At 30.5% G+C, this 23,528-nt stretch overlaps 2 protein-coding genes across 6 annotated transcripts; one reads left to right on the top strand and one right to left on the bottom strand.

Moving 5' to 3' along the window:
• The first annotated feature begins 9,859 nt into the window (after positions 1-9,859).
• On the top strand, positions 9,860-19,157 carry LOC137821235 (ABC transporter B family member 19). The gene is made up of 10 exons (XM_068625735.2): positions 9,860-10,126; positions 10,786-10,840; positions 12,745-12,920; positions 13,014-13,214; positions 13,367-13,626; positions 13,719-14,032; positions 14,904-15,127; positions 16,282-16,625; positions 16,720-17,159; positions 17,327-19,157. The coding sequence occupies exons 1-10, from the start codon at positions 9,860-9,862 to the stop codon at positions 18,805-18,807; spliced, it is 3,762 nt and encodes a 1,253-aa protein (XP_068481836.2). The 3' UTR covers positions 18,808-19,157.
• On the bottom strand, positions 15,977-21,907 carry LOC137821234 (ubiquitin carboxyl-terminal hydrolase mug105). Of its 5 annotated transcripts, none has more exons than XR_016515699.1 (7): positions 21,688-21,906; positions 21,508-21,607; positions 20,198-20,928; positions 19,993-20,104; positions 19,185-19,374; positions 18,960-19,092; positions 15,977-18,860 (listed from the first exon to the last, which is right to left on the bottom strand). XR_016515699.1 is itself a non-coding variant. In XM_068625733.2 (7 exons), exons 1-6 carry the CDS (start codon positions 21,753-21,755, stop codon positions 19,009-19,011), a joined length of 1,191 nt encoding a protein of 396 aa, XP_068481834.2. In that variant the 5' UTR covers positions 21,756-21,901; the 3' UTR covers positions 15,977-18,860; positions 18,960-19,008. The 5 variants fall into 5 exon arrangements, 4 of the variants coding, with proteins under 4 accessions (XP_068481834.2, XP_090151681.1, XP_068481833.2 ...); XM_068625733.2 differs by having other exon boundaries at positions 19,279-19,374; positions 21,688-21,901; XM_090295555.1 differs by having other exon boundaries at positions 15,977-19,092.
• Between the last annotated feature and the right edge of the window lie 1,621 nt (positions 21,908-23,528).

Here is a 23,528-nt window from a genome sequence, read left to right as displayed (position 1 = left end):
GATTTTTTCTTTGCAATAAACCTATATAAAAAAAATCTGTAAATAACCTGTCTCAATATTATTTACCAGATATTCCCGTTGAAATTTTGGTTCTTTGGTAACTAGATTTGCAATGTGAAATAATTAAGGTTGTCTATACTGAAGAGGTATCTTGAGGAACCAAATTCTTGTCGGATTTTTTCTGAATTTCTTTATTAAATTATTTATCTCCTTTTCATCAAATTTTTAAAAACAACTAGAAAACCTTATCAGAATTTTTAAAAACTATAATTTTTTTATGGTGTGTTCTTACGAAGAAAGAAGAATGAGATGCACGCGTAACAAATCCAAAATAGTTGATGAAATTTTGTTTTTGTCTTTTGTGCTGCTATGGCTGACAGCGATTAGGATGCACCAGCGAAACAGACCAAAGAGACTTTAAGAGGTAGGAAAACTGAATTCTAACATGATTTTCTTTTTTTTTTAAAACAAAAAATATTTAATTAATAGTGAATAAAAATAATAATAGTAATTTTTTTTATTATTGTGTTTTCAATAATGAATTAAATTAAAAATTATATATGAAATTAATTACTATAAATTAAAATTAAAATTATTACATTAAAATCGTAATTTTAAAATAATACAAGTGAAATTATTAAATATTGAAATATATTTTTCCGAGTAGTTTAAAAAATATGAAAATATATTAATAAAAATAATAATGTATTAGAAGAAACAAGAGCTATATAAATTTATATGATAAAAATAAAAAAGCGTGAAAAAAATTAATAAATGAATATTAATTTTAAATTGATTAATGTATGTTTTATCATGATAATATTTTTTTCCCATATTTTATGGTGGTAACTTGAAGAATGTACCGTAACAATATTTATTGTAAATAAGATAAACTCTTGGTACAAGGTACTATTTAATTTATTATAATGGTTTTTAAAAAAATTAATTTAGTCTTAAGGTTTTTTAAAATGTATGTAATTTGGTCCATTTTATTAAATTTTTATCAAGGTTGATGATGTGGTAAATGTGAATGACACTGTTATGCACACGTGTCTTTGCTTCCGTTAGAGTCTTTTCATCTTCCTTCCACAACCACTTTCTCAACAATGATTGCTTCTTCATTATTTATCATATCTTGTATAAGAGTCAAAAACAATTATGATCTTCATTTTTTAAAAACTCTTCCCTCATATTCACCTTTTCATTTTCTTCTTTCTTATATCCTCCTTTTTGGTTTTTGGTTGCAATTTGAATTCACAATCTCCACAATTCCTCCCTTTCCAGTTGCAAGATCGTCATTGAGAGGTTGCTGAAGGAGCTTCTGGAAATATTGAGGGTATTTAATAACATTATGAGATTGATTTTGAGGGTATCATAAAACATTCAATAGAAGGAAAGATTAAAAAAGATAGTTATCAATAAAGTTTTGAGTGGCAGTCGTTCATCTCGTGGCAGCAGCAAGGGGATATCCCGTATCAAAGAGGTTGGACAAAGTATATGCGTGCGACAGAGGATGCGAAGACCGAGGCAACGGAGGTTGATGTCAACGACAAGGGTTGCATCGACGACACGACGACGAGGGCTACATCAACGGTGTAGAGGGGTAGGGTTGTTACAATGAGGGTGATGCAAATGGAGTGAGGCTTAGGGTTCTTATGTAATAACACATGGAGCTATGCACTGCTGTTCCACATTGTGTGGTACATCTTCAAAAGTTAACTTTGTTGGTGAAAATTTAATAGAAGAGACTAAATTGTATATTTTAAAAAAATATATACCAAATTGATTTTTTTAAAACCATTAGTAAATTGAATATTAATCAATATAAGAATAAAAAATATAATTATACCTAAACTTTTGTATGTCAGTTGATATAAGTTTAACTTAGAAAGCTACTTTTTAATGGGTTGTGACATCAACTAACATAAAAAATGATTTTAAGTTGAGTTTAGGACAATTTATAGAGTTTTATTGTAAGAAAATGTGAAGTGATACTTTTGTAAATAAGTTGAACTTCTCTACGTTGGTTGCCTTCTCCCTTAATAAAAAAAAAGACATTTTGTAGCTGTTTTATAAAGAAGTTGAAGAGAGTCAAATAGCAAAGTTGCAATATTTAGAAAGAGAATTAATGCAAAAGATACCAAATGTATAGTTGTTAATCCATATAATATCAATATTTCTCATTACAAATATGGTAAAAAAAAAAAGAGGGTATAAGAAGAACACATTTCTGATACTAGAGAGGTGGAAAAAAAATTTCACACCATACTGATGAAGTTTGAACATGTGGTGAGCATGATAATCGAGTCTTATATTATAGACTCCGTAAATATAGAAAAATTGAAATGAAGCATGAAAAGTCACGTGAGCTTAATTTTAGAAAAGACAACAAAGTAAATGAATAAGAAGCATGAAAAGTCACATCAGCTTAATTTTAGAAAAAACAACAAAGTAAATGAATAAGCGAAAATTTCAACAATATTTATAAAACTAGCCAAGATGCAGAAGAAGGTTATGATAATTTCAATAATGGTGAGAGTTTTTTTTATCATGATAGGGTTATTTTATTTTATTTTGCTTTTTATTAAAATGGGGTTTGTTTAAAAAAAATTATAAATTTAAGCAAGTTGTGTCAATTAGATACGATTTCATATGCACAAATTGTCTCAATCAAATAATCAAGTTATTGTATTACATTACCGTCAAACATGATTCATTCACGATTATCCAATTTTTTGTTCCTTAAAACTAACATTTTAAAAAAATTATGTATCAAATTAATTTTTAACATTACATAACTTACTACCCAATATATAAACAATGAAATTAAAAAAATTATGACGTGGCAATTTCAGTATGACATGACAGAAGTCGTGTCTAATTGGGACGATTTGTGCATATGAAGTCGTGCCGAATTAAAACGACTTGTCTAAATTTGTAACTTTTTTTAAATAGACCCCATTTTGATAAAAAGAAAAAAAAAATAACTCCATCCTTATAAAAAAACCCTAATTGAAAAAAAATGTATAGAAGACGAGGTTAAGGAGTTTTCATATAGGACAAGAATGAGAAATTAAAAAAAAGGAAGAGTTAATAATTTGAAATCACTCATTCAGAGATACAGTGTAAATGATTATAAACGTCAATAGAAAAAGATGATGGTTACAATTACCAAGGTAAAATAAATAGTAACTTTTATACGAAAAAAGTTCAGTAGAATTGCAAATTGTATATACAAACAACATGATAGCGCAGAAGAAAGTCATATCAATAACCAATATATTGGTAAGAGTTATAATAACCTACAAATTTATTTATTTATAGTCCATAATGCATTTTCTTGGATGAAAATACCAAACATTTAGATATTGAGTGTAACAATTACATGTACGGGAAAAAGTTATTTTCTTTTTTAGATAAAACTGTGAAATATTCAATAAAATTTGGAAACAACAGTAACATTCTTATCTGTGGTGTTTTCTATGTTTTTTTTTCATCACAATAAGTACGAGACAACTATCCAAGAAATATTAGAACATGCATATTTCTCATGGTTATTTCATGTTGATTGATAAAAATAACTCCAATAGCTCATCCCTTTGAAAATTAATCTTGAAAAGCTTTCTTCTTGGATATTTGTTAGCATATCCATTTTTGACAGTTTTACTTTTCTGGATTAAATTATCTATTAAGAAAAGAATGACTTACCAATTTAATGAAATATGTGAGATTGAAAAAAAAACATAGAGAAACCTAAAGTGAAAGGAGACCGTCAATTAAATGCCTCATAATTTTTAGATGCATAACATATGCACATGTTTAGACCAACTTAAAAAAATTGGACAATAAAGGTGATATATATATATATATATATATATATATATATTTCAGAAGCATAAAAGTTTATAGTATATGTATCTGAGTGGAGAGATGGTCCAGGCACGGTCGGTTGATGTAGTATAGTTGCTGACGTGTCGGTCTTCTTCTCTTTCGGTCGGTCACTTCTTCTTGGTGTCTCCTTTGGTCGGTCCGACGCTCAAGTAAGTATGAGATTCTAAGTGTGGTTTAGTAAGTGAATGAAAAACGTACCTTTCTCTGGCTTGAGCACAGTATTTATAGGATTGCCTAATGGGCTTTCTATCCCTTGGGCTCGGGGTGGTTATGGATAGGTCTTGTCAATCGTGCTCCGGAATACCCGGGAAACATATCTTCTTTCAACGCGTATTCCTTATTTTTCGGAGGTGTATCTTAACTGCTTTAGCTTGTCACAGGTGCACTTACATTTATTATGCGTTCGGTCAGTCGGCCACGTGTGTTCGTCCGGTGCCTACCGGTACAATATATATATATAATTTAGTTACATCTCAAATTCAGAAGTATAAAAGTTTCACAACCCAAAAACACAAAAGGTAATCATCAACCAATATGCTACATTTAATGAGGATTGATTCTCAAAATCATAAAAGGAACGGCAAGAAAATGAATGAGAATCAAATCCAAGTTTTGATATACCAAAATGATTTAGGATGATACAAAAGAATGATTAATTATTAACTAGATATCAAGATTGTGTTATAAATAATGATAATAACCCATTATGTGAAGATTATTATTTTTGCTTTATTTATATATTGTGAAAAAAAAAACACTTTAAGTGATGAAAATTAAAAATAAAGCAATACAAGAAAAAAGTATTTTTAGTGAATAATTCACTACTAAATGTTATAAATATATCATTATTAATATCTTATAACAATAATTAAATTGTCACTAATACTCATCTCACTATGTCCATGTAACAATAATTTTAAATGTCACTAAAACTAAGTTTTATATTGTAACAAATGTAATTAAATGTAATATTAATAGTTTAGTTGTCACTAGTATATTTCATGGTGATAATAATGAGTTATCACAAATATATAAGATAATAATTCTAATATTAAACTTTATGTAACAATTATTTTATCATCATTTTTAGAATTTATGAGTGTTTTTTTTATTAATAACAAAAAATATATTAAATAAAAAAAAATATTGAATATAGAAACATTAAGGATGTTTCAACCTTTGTACAAGGTAAAAAAACAAAAATAGGAAAAGAAATATGATTACAAATAAAACCCCACCTACTAAAAACTCAAAAACTTATCACAACACCCACAAAAAACATGTGATACCATTTATACACACAGACAAAACTTTATCCAAAAAAGTGTTGCAAAAACCCAAAACAACAAGGACCTTTAGAAATGCAGTGGATGTTCCTTCAACTTCCTTGCACCCTTTTGTCCTTAAGAAATTTGAATTGTGCATCAAAATGTGCATAGAAGATGTCCTCCAAAACTAGTTGTTTAGCACATCTAGGAACATATTCATTGTTAAACTGGCTAAATCAACTAACCCCAAACTTTTTACATAATAAATCAATAGCAGACAAACAAATAATCACATACACAATAATAAAACACTAACTAGATAAGGTTTTGATAGACAACAATTTTGATACATATTTGACAACAATGTAAAACTAAATTCATGGTGTATACAAAAATCCTATTAGAGTGGTGTGGGTGTAGAAAAAAGGCACAATCCCAAAAGGAGAAATTTATTTTAAAAAACAAATTTAGTTACAAAATAATATAAGCAAAAAATTAACATTTTTTTTAAGAACATATCTACAATTATATTGAATAAAGATCATGCTTTTCACCCATGGTCAAAGCTTATTGAAATATGATTCCACAATATAAAAAAATGATAATTGAAAAGAAAAATGAATTAGTGTAAAGAAGTTACAAATATTTTTATAAAAACATTTATAGAGTATTCTACGTATTAAAGAAAGTACTTGAAATTATAAAAAACTTGATTTAAAATAAAAAAAAAGTAACAACTAATACAAGAAACAAGAAGATGTCATTAAAAAAAAATCTACTAGCAACGTTATCAATGCATAGCGGAGGCACTAGCTTAACTTAGCTATCAAGACGAAGATTTAAGTATTATGGGCACCACCATTTCTTAGACTTTAAGTTTTCAATATTTTATTGGTTTCCAAAGCCTATTAAAAGAGTGTATTAAAAGAGTGTATTAAAAGAGTGATGATGATATCTTAATACCACAATAATTAACATACACTTCACAAACAAATAAAATAATATTTTAATTATATTTAATTTTTTTAATTAAAAATATTATTATATTGTTATAATGTGTCGTCAAATATATGTTTTCACGGTATATGGTGTAAAAAAGTATTTTTCCCATTCCTATAAAAAGGGTCAATGACAACACTTATGGATGTATCATAATTTAGAGAAAATTTGTAAAAAATAGTATTAATTTGTGTATATTTTCTTCCTTATCTTTTTCGGTACTTAATTTGATCTTTGTTTAATTTAATTTTTATAATAATATATGTTATTTTTACTAAATAAAATTATACTGATAAGAACTGAATGAGTCACGTCACTCGATATTATTGACAAATCGATCCGATGATCAACCACATTAACAAATAAATTGACAATAAATGATAAATAAGAAAACATCTTATAAATCAGGTAACCTCCCTGTAAATCTGAGTCATACCCTACCAAATCTGGAAAACTTTCTGCAAGTTCACTCCCGACAAAATGTTAAGGAGTTGAGAAATTGAAGGGTTGAAATCTAAAAAAATTGAAGAGTTTAAAGAGAGGAAGTTCAAGAGAAGGCGATCGAAGACGAGATTACTAGAGGACGACGATAACAACACCAATTATTATCGTCAATCTAAAATAAGAGAGATTAATAAGTATAAATATTACTTAGACAAAAATAATAATATGTTATAATATAAATGCAAATTTCATTAGATTTTATAATGTTTAAAGTAAGGATCATTTAAGACTTCTCAAGAAAAAATTATTAGATCTTCTGTTAAAATCTATAAATAATAAGAGAAATGTATGAAATAGACATAATATCCATTTTTAATAGCAAGTAAAGGTTAAATACGGTGTCAAGCATTCTCTTTTTCGTAATTATTACCACCATTCTTAATAACTTACCAACTTTTCTTATTTCTGTGACCTATTCTAACATAACTAATGAGATAGATATTATTCAATTCATAAATTATTTTCCGTACAATTATTTTCCGTATTAAAGAGAGTCACATTATTAATTAACAATTCATGCATGGTTAAAATTATTAAATAATTCATAAATTTTACTAATATCACATCAACTAACTAACTGGTAACATAATAAATGCATCATACCTAAATTCACAACAAACTATACAACTTATCATTGTATTGTATGAAGTGTTGATTTGACAGATAAATTAATATTACAATAAATATTAGTGAATATAAGATGAGAAATATAGTTTGGTAATATAGTAAATATATAATTTGTTAAAATAATAAATATATAATATTACAAATATTATTGTTTCAATTCTTAATGAATGGATTTTTTTTTATATATGGAGTGCTCTGAAGAATAAGTTAAATCAGAAGTCAATGTATAATATTTAATAAAAAAATGTTACTTTTAGAACAGTTTACAACCTTTAACATAACCACAGATCATTTTAAGTGTCTTTCTATATATTTTATTATTTTATCCTTATAAACATAATGAACACTGATTATGATTTTATGATGTATAACAAATTACTCATAATAGTTCTCTTCATGAAAGATTACACATGTTTTTATTATATAATTATAATATTAAAGAACTAATAAAATATTTTTATTGTTGTTTAATATTTAAATATTTTTATAATTTCAATATAATTTTTTAGTAATCATTTTCATTTTAATGATTAGTTTTTTAATTATAATTTTTATCTTTTATTTATCATTGAAAAAGGAGTGAACACTCAACGATATCTATGTTTCCATTAATAGAATACAAATAAAACATTTCACAATTTGAATCAACAATTAAACATGGAAGATGAAATTTGTGTTTTGAATTAACAAGTAAATAAGGGAAGGTGATTGTTAAACAAAATCTTTGGGTAAAAGTTAGTTTTAATATTTTTAAATTTTTTTAGATAACTTTAAATATAATATAATTTCATATTTTTAAATAATCTTAAGTGTACTTTTATACCTTCTTTTTACTATAGTACTCTCATTTTTGTCTAGTTGCAGTGTTTGAGATAACAGTTTCATCACTTCAACGTGTATGTAAAGATTGATGAGAAAATTCTTTATATTCAACATTTTCTATTTTGAAGATAATCTTTTTTAGTTTTAAACTTCATTTTTCATCTTGATGATTTTTTTCTTCTGAGTTTTGTAACTTCTAAATAATGACTAAATTTTAAAAAAATAAAATGTTGTTTTCACTCAAACTAATAATAAAAGTAAACATATTTTTTAAATATCTTTCAATTTTTTCTAATTGAGTTTTTTTATTATTCTAAAAAAAATTTAATCATTGTTAACTTATATTTATATGATACAAATTAGCTCAAATAACTTAATACTTTTATTTAGTTTTTATTAGCATTTAAAATAAACAATATTAAACATATTTTTTTTTAAATTAAAAGGAATCAAATTAAACGTGATATTCTACTAATTATGATTTTTATAGAAAATTTTATTTAAGACATATTGAATTTTTAGTCTCTTTTTTATTTATATATATTTTTATTAAAAATTTTAAATTAAACGTTTTGTTAATTTTGGTTTATACTTCCATTAAAATGTGTTATTAAAATTAAAAAGAAAAATATAGGGATGCACGATATAGAGGTTCATGTAGAATTTTCTTAAAGTATTAGTTATTGATGATAAAAAAATGAAATTTATGTGTTTTTTTTAATATGTCTTTCTCTCTCTCTTAAATAGCGTTGAATATTGTTTTAGGTGTTTTAAAAGTATGTTGATTCTAAATTATTATTTTTTGCCTTGATTGTTACAATAAACATTAAATGATCTAACAAATTTTTAATTTATAAAATAATTTTTAATTTAGTTAACATAATAACTAATTATTTTGATATAAAAAATTATTATATATTTAATGATATTTTTTTGTATATTTAGTTTATAAAATTTCAAAAAATTAAAAGTTAATTAATACTCTACACAACTTCACTCTATCTTAATCCATTAGCATGCCATTTAAAATATATACACAATACATGTAAAAACTATCATTCGACTGTACAAATATTTAAATATCATGTAAAAAAACTATGTTGAAGACTATCACAATAATATATCACTTAATTAAAAAGTTGAATAAACATAACATTTTTTATTATTTTTCTTAATTATCTTACTGTTATTTGATAATACGTTAACACGTCTCCATCTACAGGGTGAAGTGTATTTTACCTTTTCCAGAAAAAAACTAAGTGAATATCCTAGACATCTTCGAATGTACATTAATAAGTTTCTTAGTTTAGATTTCATCCTATGAAGCATAAGCATTCATGAATGAACAAAGATATGTCTGAAAAGTGCGATTACAAAAGGAAAGAAACAATAAATGAAAGAAATAAAGAAAGAGAAACGAGAGAGAAGAGTTTGATGAATCACTTTACCTCATAACTTAATTAACAGAAGAGTTTGAATAAGAAAACAATTGTAGGCACATCGCTATGGTGACTTTGTGCATGTCGCTTTGTGTCCAACATATATCAAATCGTCAGCACCTTTGTGAACATCGAATGTAACAACTACAACATGATATTGCTGTTTTTCATACAAGTTCAGAGTGACCTCACTGAGGCATATTCTATATCCATATCCGTATCTTGCATATATAATTGAATAAAGAGAATGGTGCACACATGCAAGTTAAATAAGTAAGAGTTCATGCACTACTACTGGTGTTTCCATTGATGGCTCCCAAGGTTGTGCAAATGGTGGACTCTGGTGGTGATGATGAGCCTGAGAAGAAGAAGGAGGAGGTTGTTGAGACTTTGTCATTCTTCAAACTCTTGAGCTATGCTGACTTGGTAGATTGGATTCTGATGGGTTTGGGAAGTGTTGGTTCCATTGTGCATGGCATGGCACTTCCTGTGGGCTATCTCTTGTTGGGGAAAGCTCTTGATGGTTATGGAAACAATATCCAAGACCTAGATGCCATGGTTAAGGCTCTTAAAAAGGTTTGTATTTGCATATATCATCTTCACAAATAAACTTTCAGTTTAACTTAATATTGTAAAACCGACTTATAATTTGAGGTGTTTCTAACAATTTAAAACCGACTTGTGTTTCTAATAATTTTTTTTTATTAGAATAAACTCTAACTGACTCTAATAACAAATATAAGTGATGTTTTTACACTGAAAGAAAATCATGAAATAGAAATCAATTTTAGAGACAAAAAATAATTAGTTGTTATAGTGTGTAAATTAGAGACCATTCTACAAAAAATTAGTTGGTTTCTAAATTAGTTTCTATTAAGGTTAAATAGTTTCTAAATTGATATCTAATTAGCTACCAAAGTTTTTGTTACCAAATTTAGAAAGTAAATAAACTAAATAATTGGTAGTTAAAACCTTGGTAACTAATTAAATACAAATTTAGAAACCATTTATAACAACCATAGAAACTAATAATTTTTGTAGGGTCTAAAATGATCTCTAATTTAGTCACTATAACAACTAATTATTTTTTGTTTATATAATTAGTTTTTATTTCATGATTTTCTTGTAGTGTTATTTATAGTTGATGTAATTTCTAATATAAAAAAAAACTAATGTTAGAAAATATTGTTATGGGAGTGGAATAAACTAATAGTGGTTGTTCTTATTTTGTTCAGGTTGTTCCATTTGTGTGGTATATGGCCATCGCCACATTTCCTGCTGGGGTACTTGGTAAATTTTATCTTTCATGCCACTCATACTGTTAATCTAGGGTTTGTATAACAGAAAATTCTATGTTTACTTTTTTTTAATCCTTTAAATTCAGTAATTTATTTTAAAGAGTACCTCATAATTCTTATTTTTGGTGGAAATTAAAAATTTAAGCTAAATCTGACTGTGTTTTTTATTAATTTTACAAACTCTTTCATGAAACACTTTTCAAAAGTTAAAGCCAATTAAAAAAATTCATTTTATTCTATGAAATACATCTGAATTTATTAACCAGATTTTAGGACATATCTTAACAGTTATGATTTGAATAAAGTATACCATAGAACTAACTCGATATAAACGTGAAAATGTCTCTTAAAAGAAATATATTTTTCACATGAAGTTGTAAACTATCAAACCAGATATGGTCTACCTAATAAATTTAGATTGGTCTGATTTAGCTTATTTTTTAAATATAATACAAATTTGATCTGATCTTATATGTTAAACCACAAGACACTTTGACCTCTTTTAAGATTTTTTTTTTTTTTTGAATTTATGTCATTTTCAAATTAATTTTATTTTTAGTTACTATAATATATATATATATATATATATAATTACTATTTTATAAAATGGATTGATGCATAAGCCCATGGGATGGGTCCACTTATATCTATTTAGATTATTGTCTAAATGAGTAAGGACAAAAATGACCATGTTCTATCTAAATCACAAGTTTATTGGTCTACTAAACTTTTTGGATTGGTCTATGAGGATAAACTCATTTTGAAAATTTTGGTGCATTATGTATTTAATTTATAATTATTTATATATCTCCATTTTTAATATTATTACTTCATTTAAATTTTAATTAATTCAGTTTTTAAAATTTGGAATACAACATTAAATCAAATATGTCTTTCTTTTTTTTAAAATAAAATAATTTTTTTAAGATTAGTCTATGGGAAATTAATTTCTTAATTTTTTTTATTAAGCATATATTGGATTTTTTTTGGTCATTTTTTAATTTAAAATTTTATCCTTTAGCAATAAAATTAATTCATCTATTTAATAAAATACGTAATTAAATAATTTATTTTTCTTTAAAAAATAATTAGATAATTTCTCTTTTAAAAATAATTGTTGTATAATTCTTACTATTTTTACAAAATTATATATTTATATTTTATTATTTTAATAAATTTTTAATATTAGTTTTTATAATATATATATTTTTAAAATTATAGGATTTTAATATAATAAAAATGTGAATACACATAAATTGATGAGTTTTTATGTTTTGAAATTGATGAGGTTGATATGTGCTAGTCCACCCACTTACTGCATCAAGCTCGCACTTTAAACATACTCCCTTGGATTTTTTCGATCTAGCCTGCATGTTGATAACAAATTAAACTAAAAATATCACTTTAGAATATAAAATTTGATTCATTTTAAAATCTAACTATAAACAATCAAATTTAAAAAAAAAAATCGTCCAAAATGGTAATATATGACTCTGATAACATCACCTAAGGTTGAATCAGGAGATTGTGTCTATATTTGATAACTTGCATGAAATACAAGTCAAGTCTGCAACAACAATAGTACTACTTTGAAGACTTAACATGTATTTTGTGGAGATTTACATTGGATTACTATAAGATTTACAAGTACAAAATTTAATTATATTTTCACCTGTTTCATTCAGCTTAAATAAACTTAAAATTGGAAGTATGACTTCATAAATCTAAAGCAAAATCAACCTCATTTAGTAGACTTATGAAACCAATGCAAAGGCATATGTTGACCAGAATGCATCACATGCATGGTGCTTTTCAATCTCATAAGCAAACATAATGAATCATAATATTATTCAGCCAGCAGCATTAATCTTCCTGACAAGTTTGAAACATGCGCAGAAATTGGTTGCTGGATGTATGCAAGTGAAAGACAGTTATTGCGGCTAAGATTAGCATATCTAAGAGCAGTTCTGAACCAAGATATAGGAGCTTTTGATACAGAGTTAACAAGTGGGAAAGTCATCAGTGGAATAAGCAAGCACATGAGTGTCATACAAGATGCCATTGGTGAGAAGGTCAGAAAATCAATATTGGTCACAAGTTTCACCTTGCTCCCTCTTTCTTCATTCACAGTATATTTGAATCCCAATTGACTTTCTTTCTCACAGTTGGGTCACTTCACCTCTAGCTGTGCAACTTTCTTTGCTGGAATTGTGATTGCTGCCATATGCTGTTGGGAAGTGACGCTTCTCTGTTTAGTGGTTGTCCCACTTATCCTTATAATTGGGGCAACTTACACCAAGAAAATGAACACCATATCAACCTCCAAAATGCTTTTCCATTCTGAAGCTACATCTATGATAGAGCAGGTATATGCACACATAGTTACATTTACATAAATAAATACAAGTCTTCAACAACAATAGTACTTCTAGTGTCACATAAATGTGCAGTATGAGACCTAGCTCATTCCACTTGAATCCAATTTTTGTTTTAACAAGCTCTGATGTGGCTATTGCAGACAATATCACAAATAAAAACAGTTTACGCTTTTGTTGGAGAGAGCTCTGCAATCAAATCCTTTACAGAGAACATGGATAATCAATATATTATAAGCAAAGTGGAGGCAGCTGTGAAAGGAGTTGGGACAGGGATGTTGCAAACAGTGAGTTTCTGTTCTTGGGCGCTCATTGTATGGGTTGGAGCTGTTGTGGTCAGAGCAGGAAGAGCAACAGCAGGAGACATAATAGCTGCAGTGATGAGTATTCTCTTTGGTGCCATGTAAGGAAGAAACTACCTTGAGGCTTGTATAGAATGGAGAAAATGATTAGTAACTATTGATCAAGTGACAAAACTCTCATTGTGCATTGCAGATCACTCACTTATGCAGCACCAGACATGCAAGTATTCAATCAGGCAAAAGCTGCAGGATATGAAGTTTTCCAGGTGATCCAAAGAAAGCCTCTGATAAGTAATGATTCAGAAGGGAAGATGCCTAGCAAAATCAAAGGTGATATTGACTTTCAATATGTTCACTTTTCCTACCCATCACGGCCAGACAAACCTATCCTTCAAGGACTGTCCTTGTCAATTCCAGCTGGAAAGACAGTAGCACTAGTTGGTACCAGTGGCTGTGGAAAGAGCACTGTTATTTCCCTTGTTAATAGATTTTACGATCCCTCAAGAGGTTAGTTTAAATAATGTTCCATCATCTCTTTTATTTCTCTATTTTATCACATGTTTAATGTTGACGTGTGTTTATCTCTCTGGGGGGCTCCAATCCACAGAGGGATGCTTGATATTCCCCTTTGCTGTTACTCACTCATTGCGTTGTAATAGCCCCAAATTGCAAATATAGCGTTGTGTACATTACTCAATTGTTAGGATTATAACTTTAATAGTTATTTTTTTACAAGTAATATCTGTATGTGGGAAAACTACTATGTACATAAAAGTAATCAACAATATTTAGTTTTTTGTTTTAATTTCAAGTTGGTACTAAAACTTCCAATCTCAGAGACTCTACTTCCACAAGCAATTCAACCTGAGGCTGTCTTCATTGCAGCTGTTGAACAATCAGCTTCATTGGAGCTGTCCTTTATATTCGTTGTGCCTTCCTTAAACACAAACTTCTTAACATTCCAGCTCCCACCATGGCCACGGACTCACTTAATGGCTGCCCTTTAAAAGGGGCCTACCAAGAATCCAGAATTTGAATAGTTGGATAATGGGAGCATCATTGTCACAAGGATAGTTTGATTATGTGAGAACTTGTGAGTTGGAGTAGCTTTTGTTTGGGGCACATAGTGGCTAGAGCTAGATCCGTTGGCGCACGAAAGCTGAACGGCAGGGTGTGGATGTTACACAAGACATAAGAAGGCGCATGAGTTTGACATCTCAAGTAATTGCTAAAATAGCAATCATATTAAATGAGATACAAACTTAGATAAAAGAATTGATGGACTTTACGCCGACAATAAATTGGTTTGTAGGAATTGAATGTGAGATCTTGTATGATCTCAATGTTGCCAAGGCTGACATTGTTTAGCATATTTCAGGAGTTATCTTTATTGATCATCACAATATCAAGGATCTTAATCTGAAGTTCCTTCGACGAAACATAGGGGTCGTTTCCCAAGAGCCATCACTCTTTGCAGGCACCATCAAGGATAACTTGAAAGTGGGGAAAATGGAGGCAGATGATCAAGAGATTCAGAAGGCAGCAGTAATGTCAAATGCACACTCTTTCATATCTCAGCTGCCTAATCAGTACCTAACAGAGGTAAGCTATTTAATCTAGTATGTTACTTTTATAGCTTTACTATGTGTTTGATCTTCCTTTTATTGTATTAATTTTTTTTTACATTATTTGCATACATTAAACATGTTCTGATCCTTTTTTCTATTTAACGCCATATGACTAGTAATAAGGAAAAATAGAGACAATAAAGTAGTAAAAGGGATACAAACCCAAAGCTCAAACTCCTTGATTTGGATCTAAATTCCTTCAATTATGGTGCTTGGCAAATGAGACTATATCTTCAATTTTGGTCGTTGTTTTAATTGTGGATGCTTCTACACAATATTTTATCTAGGGAAAATTTAGTAATCTCCCATAAAGATTTGATTTGACTTAATGAGCCTATTGTTCTAAAAGCTACACTCACCTCTTTTTATGGGACGTCAGTATAATTTTAATCAATCCCCTTTGAAGGGAACGTGAGTGTAATAATAATAGAAACGCAAGGAAGTAGTGTTTTTTTTTTATCAGCACGCAAGGAAGTAGTGTAACTTTTAAAATAAGAGGAGTGCCAAGTACAATGGAGTTAAGCCCTCAGGGAAGGTCAATATAATTTAACTTTAACTTTAAAAATTAATAACAAAAATGCTTTCAATAATGATCAAATTGTCATCAATTCTACTCCATAGAATTAATTTAGGGATAAAAAAAAGGTTTAGATTTCACGGTGAATGGATTGATTACGATTGGCATAAGACCCAATGAATTTTTAAAAACATGTATTACAGTACTTCAAAAGTGATTCTACTTCAAAGTCCAAACACAACCCATTCTGCAATCCACATTTAACATATCATTATCAAATACAAATTAACCAATTTAACTTCAATCTTCATAAATCGACTCTTTCAAAATTAATTTTACTATCTAATCAAAGCTTCACAAGAGAATCGCCATAAAACATGATTTTTCTGTATTCCATTCATATTAACAGAAGTTTGAATGAGATGATCTTCTAACCTTCTAACCCACCATAAAATAAGTTGCATAGTCTTTCCAAGCTGCCCCGTTTTCAGCTGACCTCTTGCAGATGGAGATAAATAGATAGATGCCATTTAAAACATGTCTTCTGGCAACATATATTCCTTCCCCTCATAACATTTATGGTCTCATATGTCAGCTATGATGGTTGTCAGGTTGGAGAAAGGGGAGTCCAATTATCAGGAGGCCAAAAACAGAGAATTGCAATAGCCAGAGCCATTCTGAAAAATCCTCCCATCCTTTTGCTTGATGAAGCCACTAGCGCCCTAGATTCAGAGTCTGAAAAGCTGGTTCAAGAAGCACTTGAGACAGCTACGCAGGGAAGGACTGTCATCCTGATTGCACACAGGCTCTCAACAGTTGTAAATGCAGATATGATTGCTGTAGTCGAGAATGGACAAGTTGCGGAGACAGGAACACACCAGAGTTTGTTAGACACAAGCACATTCTATAGTACATTATTTAGCATGCAGAACCTTGAACCAGTTCCTGAACCCAGGTAATTGACAATATAAAGTACATTTTTTACATATACTATGAACCAAAGAGTAAGGAAGAAACACTCTAACCAGCTCTAAATGTTAAATGGATAGAGCTACGATTTCAAAGAATAAAAGTGCCCGCCAAGAAGATTTTCCTATTGAAACTAGACCACCAGTAGAGGTGCAGGGAGAGGTTCAAAGAAATATTACTGAGCACTCTGTGCTAAAGGAACAAAACAAAATGAGCAGCGGAAAAAGAAATATATTTTTCAGAATTTGGTTTGGTTTGAAAAAGAGGGAGCTGGTGAAGATTTCTATTGGCTCATTTGCAGCAGCTTTCTCTGGCATCTCAAAGCCATTTTTTGGGTTCTTCATCATAACCATAGGAGTAGCATACTTTAAGGAAGATGCAAAAACGAAAGTTGGACTTTATTCAGCCATCTTCACTGCAGTAGGAATGCTTTCATTATTCAGCAACACCATCCAGCACTACTTCTTTGGAGTGGTTGGAGAAAAGGCCATGGCAAATCTCAGACGTGCTCTGTATTCAGGTATCAGATATCCCCTATTAGAATTTCCATAAATGAATCTTATTTCTCCTTCCTGGGGAAAAAAAACTGAGGCATGAACTCAAAAGCCTAAATGATACATCACATGCATAAAATTCCAGAATGATTTAACAAACATCATCAGTCAATAATTGTTTTAACTTTTACAGGTCTGCTACGTAATGAAGTAGGTTGGTTTGACAAATCAGAGAATACTGTTGGTTCATTGACTTCGCGCATTATCAGTGACACTGCTATGGTCAAAGTCATCATTGCTGATCGAATGTCTATGATCCTGCAATGTGTTTCCTCCATACTGATAGCAACAGTTGTCAGCATGGCTGTCAACTGGAGAATGAGTTTGGTAGCTTGGTCTGTGATGCCCTGCCACTTCATAGGTGGTCTTATTCAAGCCAAGTCTGCCAAAGGATTTTCTGGTGACTACTCCGCTGCACATTCTGAGCTTGTTACTCTTGCATCCGAGTCCACAACCAACATAAGGACTATTGCCTCATTTTGTCAAGAAGAACAAGTAATGAGGAAAGCCAAAATATCCCTGGAAATTCCAAAGAAAAAGTATAGAAAAGAAAGTATCAAATATGGGATCATTCAAGGCTTCTCCCTTTGCTTATGGAACATTGCACATGCTGTTGCTCTGTGGTACACAACAATTCTGGTTGACAGACGTCAAGCCAGCTTTGAAAATGGAATAAGATCATACCAAATTTTTTCTCTCACAGTTCCTTCTATCACAGAATTATACACACTGATCCCAGCTGTCGTCTCTGCTATCAATATACTGACCCCAGCATTCAAAACCCTTGATCGTAAAACTCAAATTGAACCAGACACACCAGATGATTCACAACCAGAGAGGATCCAAGGAAATGTAGAGTTTGAAAATGTAAAATTCAACTACCCTTCAAGACCCGAAGTCACTGTTCTTGATAATTTCAGTTTGCAAATTGAAGCTGGATTGAAGGTGGCTTTCGTAGGACCAAGTGGAGCTGGAAAATCCTCTGTTTTGGCCCTTTTACTAAGATTTCATGATCCACAGGGAGGAAAAGTATTAATTGATAAGAAAGACATACGGAAATATAATCTAAGATGGTTAAGGACACAAATAGGACTAGTACAACAAGAACCACTGCTCTTTAATTGCTCAATTAGAGACAACATTTGCTATGGCAATAATGGGGCTTCTGAAAGTGAAATGGTAGAGGTTGCTAAAGAAGCAAACATACATGAATTTGTAAGTAATCTACCAAATGGATATAGCACTGTTGTTGGAGAGAAAGGCTGCCAGCTTTCCGGAGGTCAAAAGCAAAGAATAGCCATTGCCAGAACAATACTAAAGAAGCCTGCAATTTTACTCCTTGATGAAGCAACAAGTGCTCTTGATGCTGAGTCAGAAGGAATTATAGTAAATGCTTTAAACGCAATACATCTGAAGGAAGACAGTGGCTTGCGTTCAAAAACCACCCGGATAACAGTAGCTCATAGGCTTTCCACAGTGATAAACTCAGATACTATAATTGCCATGGACAAAGGTAAACTTGTACAGATGGGTTCCCACTCTACCCTAATAGCAGCAGAGTCAAGACTTTATTCAAGGATGTTCAGGTTACAGAGCTTCGAGGAAACTTCATAGGTTTACACTTGACAGTTTTATACAGATCCTTAATCTGTAACTATGCAAAGTGCCTGTTGTATCAATTCATAAAATCAAGTTTTTCTTGAATTTCTTCTCCAGTGCAATAAAATTATAGTCAGAATAAGTGCCAAGAAAAATAGTCTAATTACATGAACTGGAAGACAGGGCCGGGATGTAGCAAGTGCTTTATATGCTTGTTTAAAATTCAAGGAAGATGCTATCAATTGTTTTCAGTTTTTCCACCTCCCCCTCACTAGCGATTCCAGGATCAACATAACACAACTGAAATATAAAAAAGACCATCAATCCTAATCATTTATGGTGCAATGCAATTATAATTTGTTGTTTTAAAATAAGTAAGACCTGGTACTGACTTTCATGCATTGGTTTGGATGGTAACCAGTTGGAAGACTGATTCCTCCCAAACCGTGTTCGAATGCTGGTAAATGAGAAAAAAAAAAGTAAGACCTGGTACTGTGGCTTCTTCAGTGTATGCATTCCCCTTTTTATGAGTTCCTCCCACCCAACTTTCTGCCTGAGGGATCTTTCAAGAGCGGCTGTACTCTATAATGGTAAATTACAACTTAAAACTAGAAATCGAGAATAATCATTAAACAACATACATCTTCCAAAAATCCATTTTAATGTACGTGAGCGTGTGTTAAACAGAGAGCAAGACAAATACTTCCAACTTGTTAATAAAGAAATGAATTGTCTTATACAGCTCATATTGTTCGAGATAATACAACCAGACAATGCATAGATAAAAGTGAGGATTATCATATGCGTGTCCTAATAATGCTGATATACTTTGCTATGTAATTTGGCCCTAGTGTCAATATAAATAATGTACTATTTTCTTTCAACAAGTTAGAGAATGCTTGATAAGAAAACAGTACCAATGGAGGGAAAAACTCTTGACTAGTTTAGTTGGATTCAGTAATAGTAATAATAAACATATTAAGAGAAGAAGCCAATGTAGCAAAGAATGAAAGTGCTAGGGAACAATTTCTTCCATTATTTATGGACTCTAACTGACTTTATACAATATAAGATAAGAACAACAACTCTATTCAAGTAACATATTTGTATTTCACAACTTTCTCTGTCTTGGATCTTTTCTGTTGTTCTTGACTTTCTTATCCCTCATTTTCCATGACGAAAAAAATGAAAATAAATTACCTGAGCAGGGTCCAAAACGAGGAGATTATATTGCAGATGTCTTTTTTGTTGATGGTTGACTTGAATTCCAACTATTGTTCTTGAGTGACCGTCATGCTGAAAGTATAAAGGCCTATCCAAGAAAGAATTCAAAAACTAAAAACACTTGTGAAACAAAATTATTTGTGTGATTTAAAAATTGTATCTAAAATACGCCCTCACTCACGTTTTCTCACTGATCACAACATGCTTCTGGCCAAATTGGATTGAGATTTTATCCAAAAAGTAATTCCACACAAAATCCATGAGAACGTGATAACCCTTGCCCTCTTTATCTTTCTCTTTTACCAAATTAGGAATACTTGTTTCATTTCTGGCATTGTCAGCGCTTGAACCTGGAATGGATTGGGATTCCTTAGGACCAAAATCCACTACTCTTGCCCGAAGAGCAAAGGAACGCAACAGAGCTGCACACTCAGTAGTTCCTATCCATTTTTTAGAACCAAAAATAACATGATTGAATTGAGCTGATCCAGGCAGATCAAAACCCTTCTCCCAAGCAATCTCGAGCCACCTTTGCAGAGACAAGATATCAGGAACAAATCCCGAACCACCAAACAAAGCTTTCCTTGCTTCAGGTCTTTGCACTAGCAAATGAGAACTAAGCATTTGAATGTTACGCCACCCACAACCCCATCCTGCATCCTCAGATTCAAGGCACTCAAAATGATCAACATAACCCGACAAAATGCTAATTGAATTTCCAATTTCAGACTCTAAACAATTTTTCAACAATGCCATCAAACCCGCTTCAACTTTGTAAAATTCACTCCTTGTCTGAGAAACAATCAAGCAAGAGATTTTGTCATTCGCTTTGCACTCCCCATTATCGCTACTAGTCTCACCACCACGCCAATACTTTGCTCCAGACAGTGAAACATAGGCAGCTTGCTCTCTCTGCAAAACATGATATAGCACAATGTACAGCACATAATGAATAGCTAATACATCTCTCATCTGGACTAGCATAAAAACTCCTCTACTTTAGACCATACATTATTTACAGGTCAAAACTTGTACTGTAACGAAAGGAGTAAAAAAAACACTTTCTCTTAGATCTCGTTCTACCTCATTTTATTCCTCATTCTACCACTTTTTCTACATCTCTCATCTGGACTAGCATAAAAACTCCTCTACTTTAGACCATACATTATTTACAAGTCAAAACTTGTACTGTAACGAAAGGAGTAAAAAAAACACTTTCTCTTAGATCTCGTTCTACCTCATTTTATTCCTCATTCTACCACTTTTTCTAGCTACCTCTTCTCTTTTTCCTCCTATATCTATTTTCCTCCTACCCCAAATCTACCCTAAAACGGGGTAGCCGGTCAATATTTTCCTCAACAGAAATTGTGGCATAGAAAGTAGATAGTGCTCAGATTCAACAAATCAAAATTAAGCCCATGCGGGAACATTTACATTCAAAAATCACTCACAAAGAAAACCTCAAAAAATGAGCAACAAAGTAGGTGTTACCGGAAGAGATTGAGGGGGTGCAGTGGCATCGGGAGAGCGATGAATTATTGGGGGCAGGTCAAAATCATGCTGGAGTTCCCAAAAATGAAAATTGGCGTGCCTGTTTTTGCAGAATCATATTCATAACAAAATGAAATGAAGGAACGTGAATGTGTATTATACACAGAGCAAGAGACATACTCAGTGAGTTGAGACAAGGGTAGACATGAATCGCAGAAGGGGCAAGTAGTGAATCGATCCGAATCCATGTTCCCTGCCACCAGAAAATGGAATTCAATGAAACGGTGACGTTGAATTGAAATGCATTTCACTTTTTCTTATACAACAAGTTATCTCAGAGTTTGAATAATTTCTCTCACACGGAATACACTATCACACAGAAATTAAGCATGTCCAGAAAATTAATTAAAAAATGTGCTACAACCTTAACACATTGCAGTGACATCACACTATTGAATATAAAATAACTCAGCTAGATTTAACTTTCAGACCATTTCTTCGTATTTTCTTCTTACATCTCCATATTTTCAGTTAAAAATCAGATTTATCTTAATGAAATTAAAAACTAAGTTTGATTTTCTACACCCTCCCATCTTCTTTCCTCCAAAGCAATTCTACGATTCAGAAGTTATTATTTTATTCAAAAATAACTTCTTTTAAATTGTATATTTCAAAATAGAAAACTATTTTCAAACTTAACAATTTAAAAACCATTCTTTTTATTCATAAATTACTTACAAAATATAGAATTCAGAAGTTAACTTTTTATTATAAATTCTAGAATTTAAAAATATAATAATTTTTAAATTGTAGAATTTGAATGTACTTTAAAAAGTTGAAATTTGAAAGTTATTTTTAAATTTAAAAATGATTTTTTGAATAATAAATTTAAAAACCAAATTTATATTTTAAATTGTAAAATTTGAAAATCAACTCTATAATTTAAATATTAAAATTTTGAAAATTATAATAACTTACAAATTATAAAATTCGAAATAGAAAGTTCACTTTCAAATTCTACCATTCAAAAATCTTTTCTGAATTTGATAATGAGTTTGGAATGGTGAAATTTTTTAAAATGGTATTTTTGAAATTTCAATAACTATGGATATGTTGGAAGAAATTGGCTAACTTGTATTTTTCATCTTATTTTGGTTTTTTTTTTTTTTATTTGATCCGTGTGTGGAGAAAAGAAGTTGGAGCCACGTGATGTAGCCACTGGAGGCAAGGCGAACCACAACAAAATGGTAATGCAACATTTTGGACGCTTTCTCTGTAAAAAACGGTACACAAAAACTAACAAACACAGCATCACACACTACAATTTTAACAATTTATAATCACTTTTTATGATTCACAATTTATTTATTTTTAAAAATGAAATTTTATTATTTTACTGACACCAGGCAATTTTATTTATAAAAAAATCACGTTTCTTATCCGAAATTGTACCGGTAGGCGCCGGACGAACGTGGTCGACCAACCAAACGCATAATAAATGTGAGGCATGTGTGACAAAGCTAAAGTGGTTAAGATACACCTCCGAAGAATAAGGAATACGCGTTTAAAGAAGATATGTTCCCCGGATATTCTGGAGCACGATTGGTAAGACCTATCCATAATCACCCTAAGCCCAAGGGGTAGAAAGCTCATTAGGCAATCCTATAAATACGATGCTCAAGCCAGAGAAAGGTACGTTTTCATTTTCACTTACAAAACCACACTTAGAATCTCATACTTACTTGAGCGTCGGAGTGCCTTCGCAGGTACCCTCCCCCGCTCGACCAAATGAGACACCAAGAAGGAGCAACCGACCGAAAGAGAAAAAGACCGACACTTCAACAACTATACTAAATCAACCGACCGTGCCTGAGCCCCATATCTCCGTTCAGGTACACTAATTAATACCACATATTATTTCTAGTTATTATACTTTTAACTGATAATTATTCAATGACTAATTATACGAAGACATTAGTTTAAACGCATAGTATAATTCTTAGAATGCAAAAAAAAAAAAG

Source organism: Phaseolus vulgaris, chromosome 9 (assembly GCF_051622355.1).
Source record: "Phaseolus vulgaris cultivar YP4 chromosome 9, ASM5162235v1, whole genome shotgun sequence".
Taxonomy (NCBI): domain Eukaryota; kingdom Viridiplantae; phylum Streptophyta; class Magnoliopsida; order Fabales; family Fabaceae; genus Phaseolus; species Phaseolus vulgaris.
Note: the sequence above shows the minus strand (reverse complement) of the source record. Positions and strands in the feature narration are given on the sequence as shown.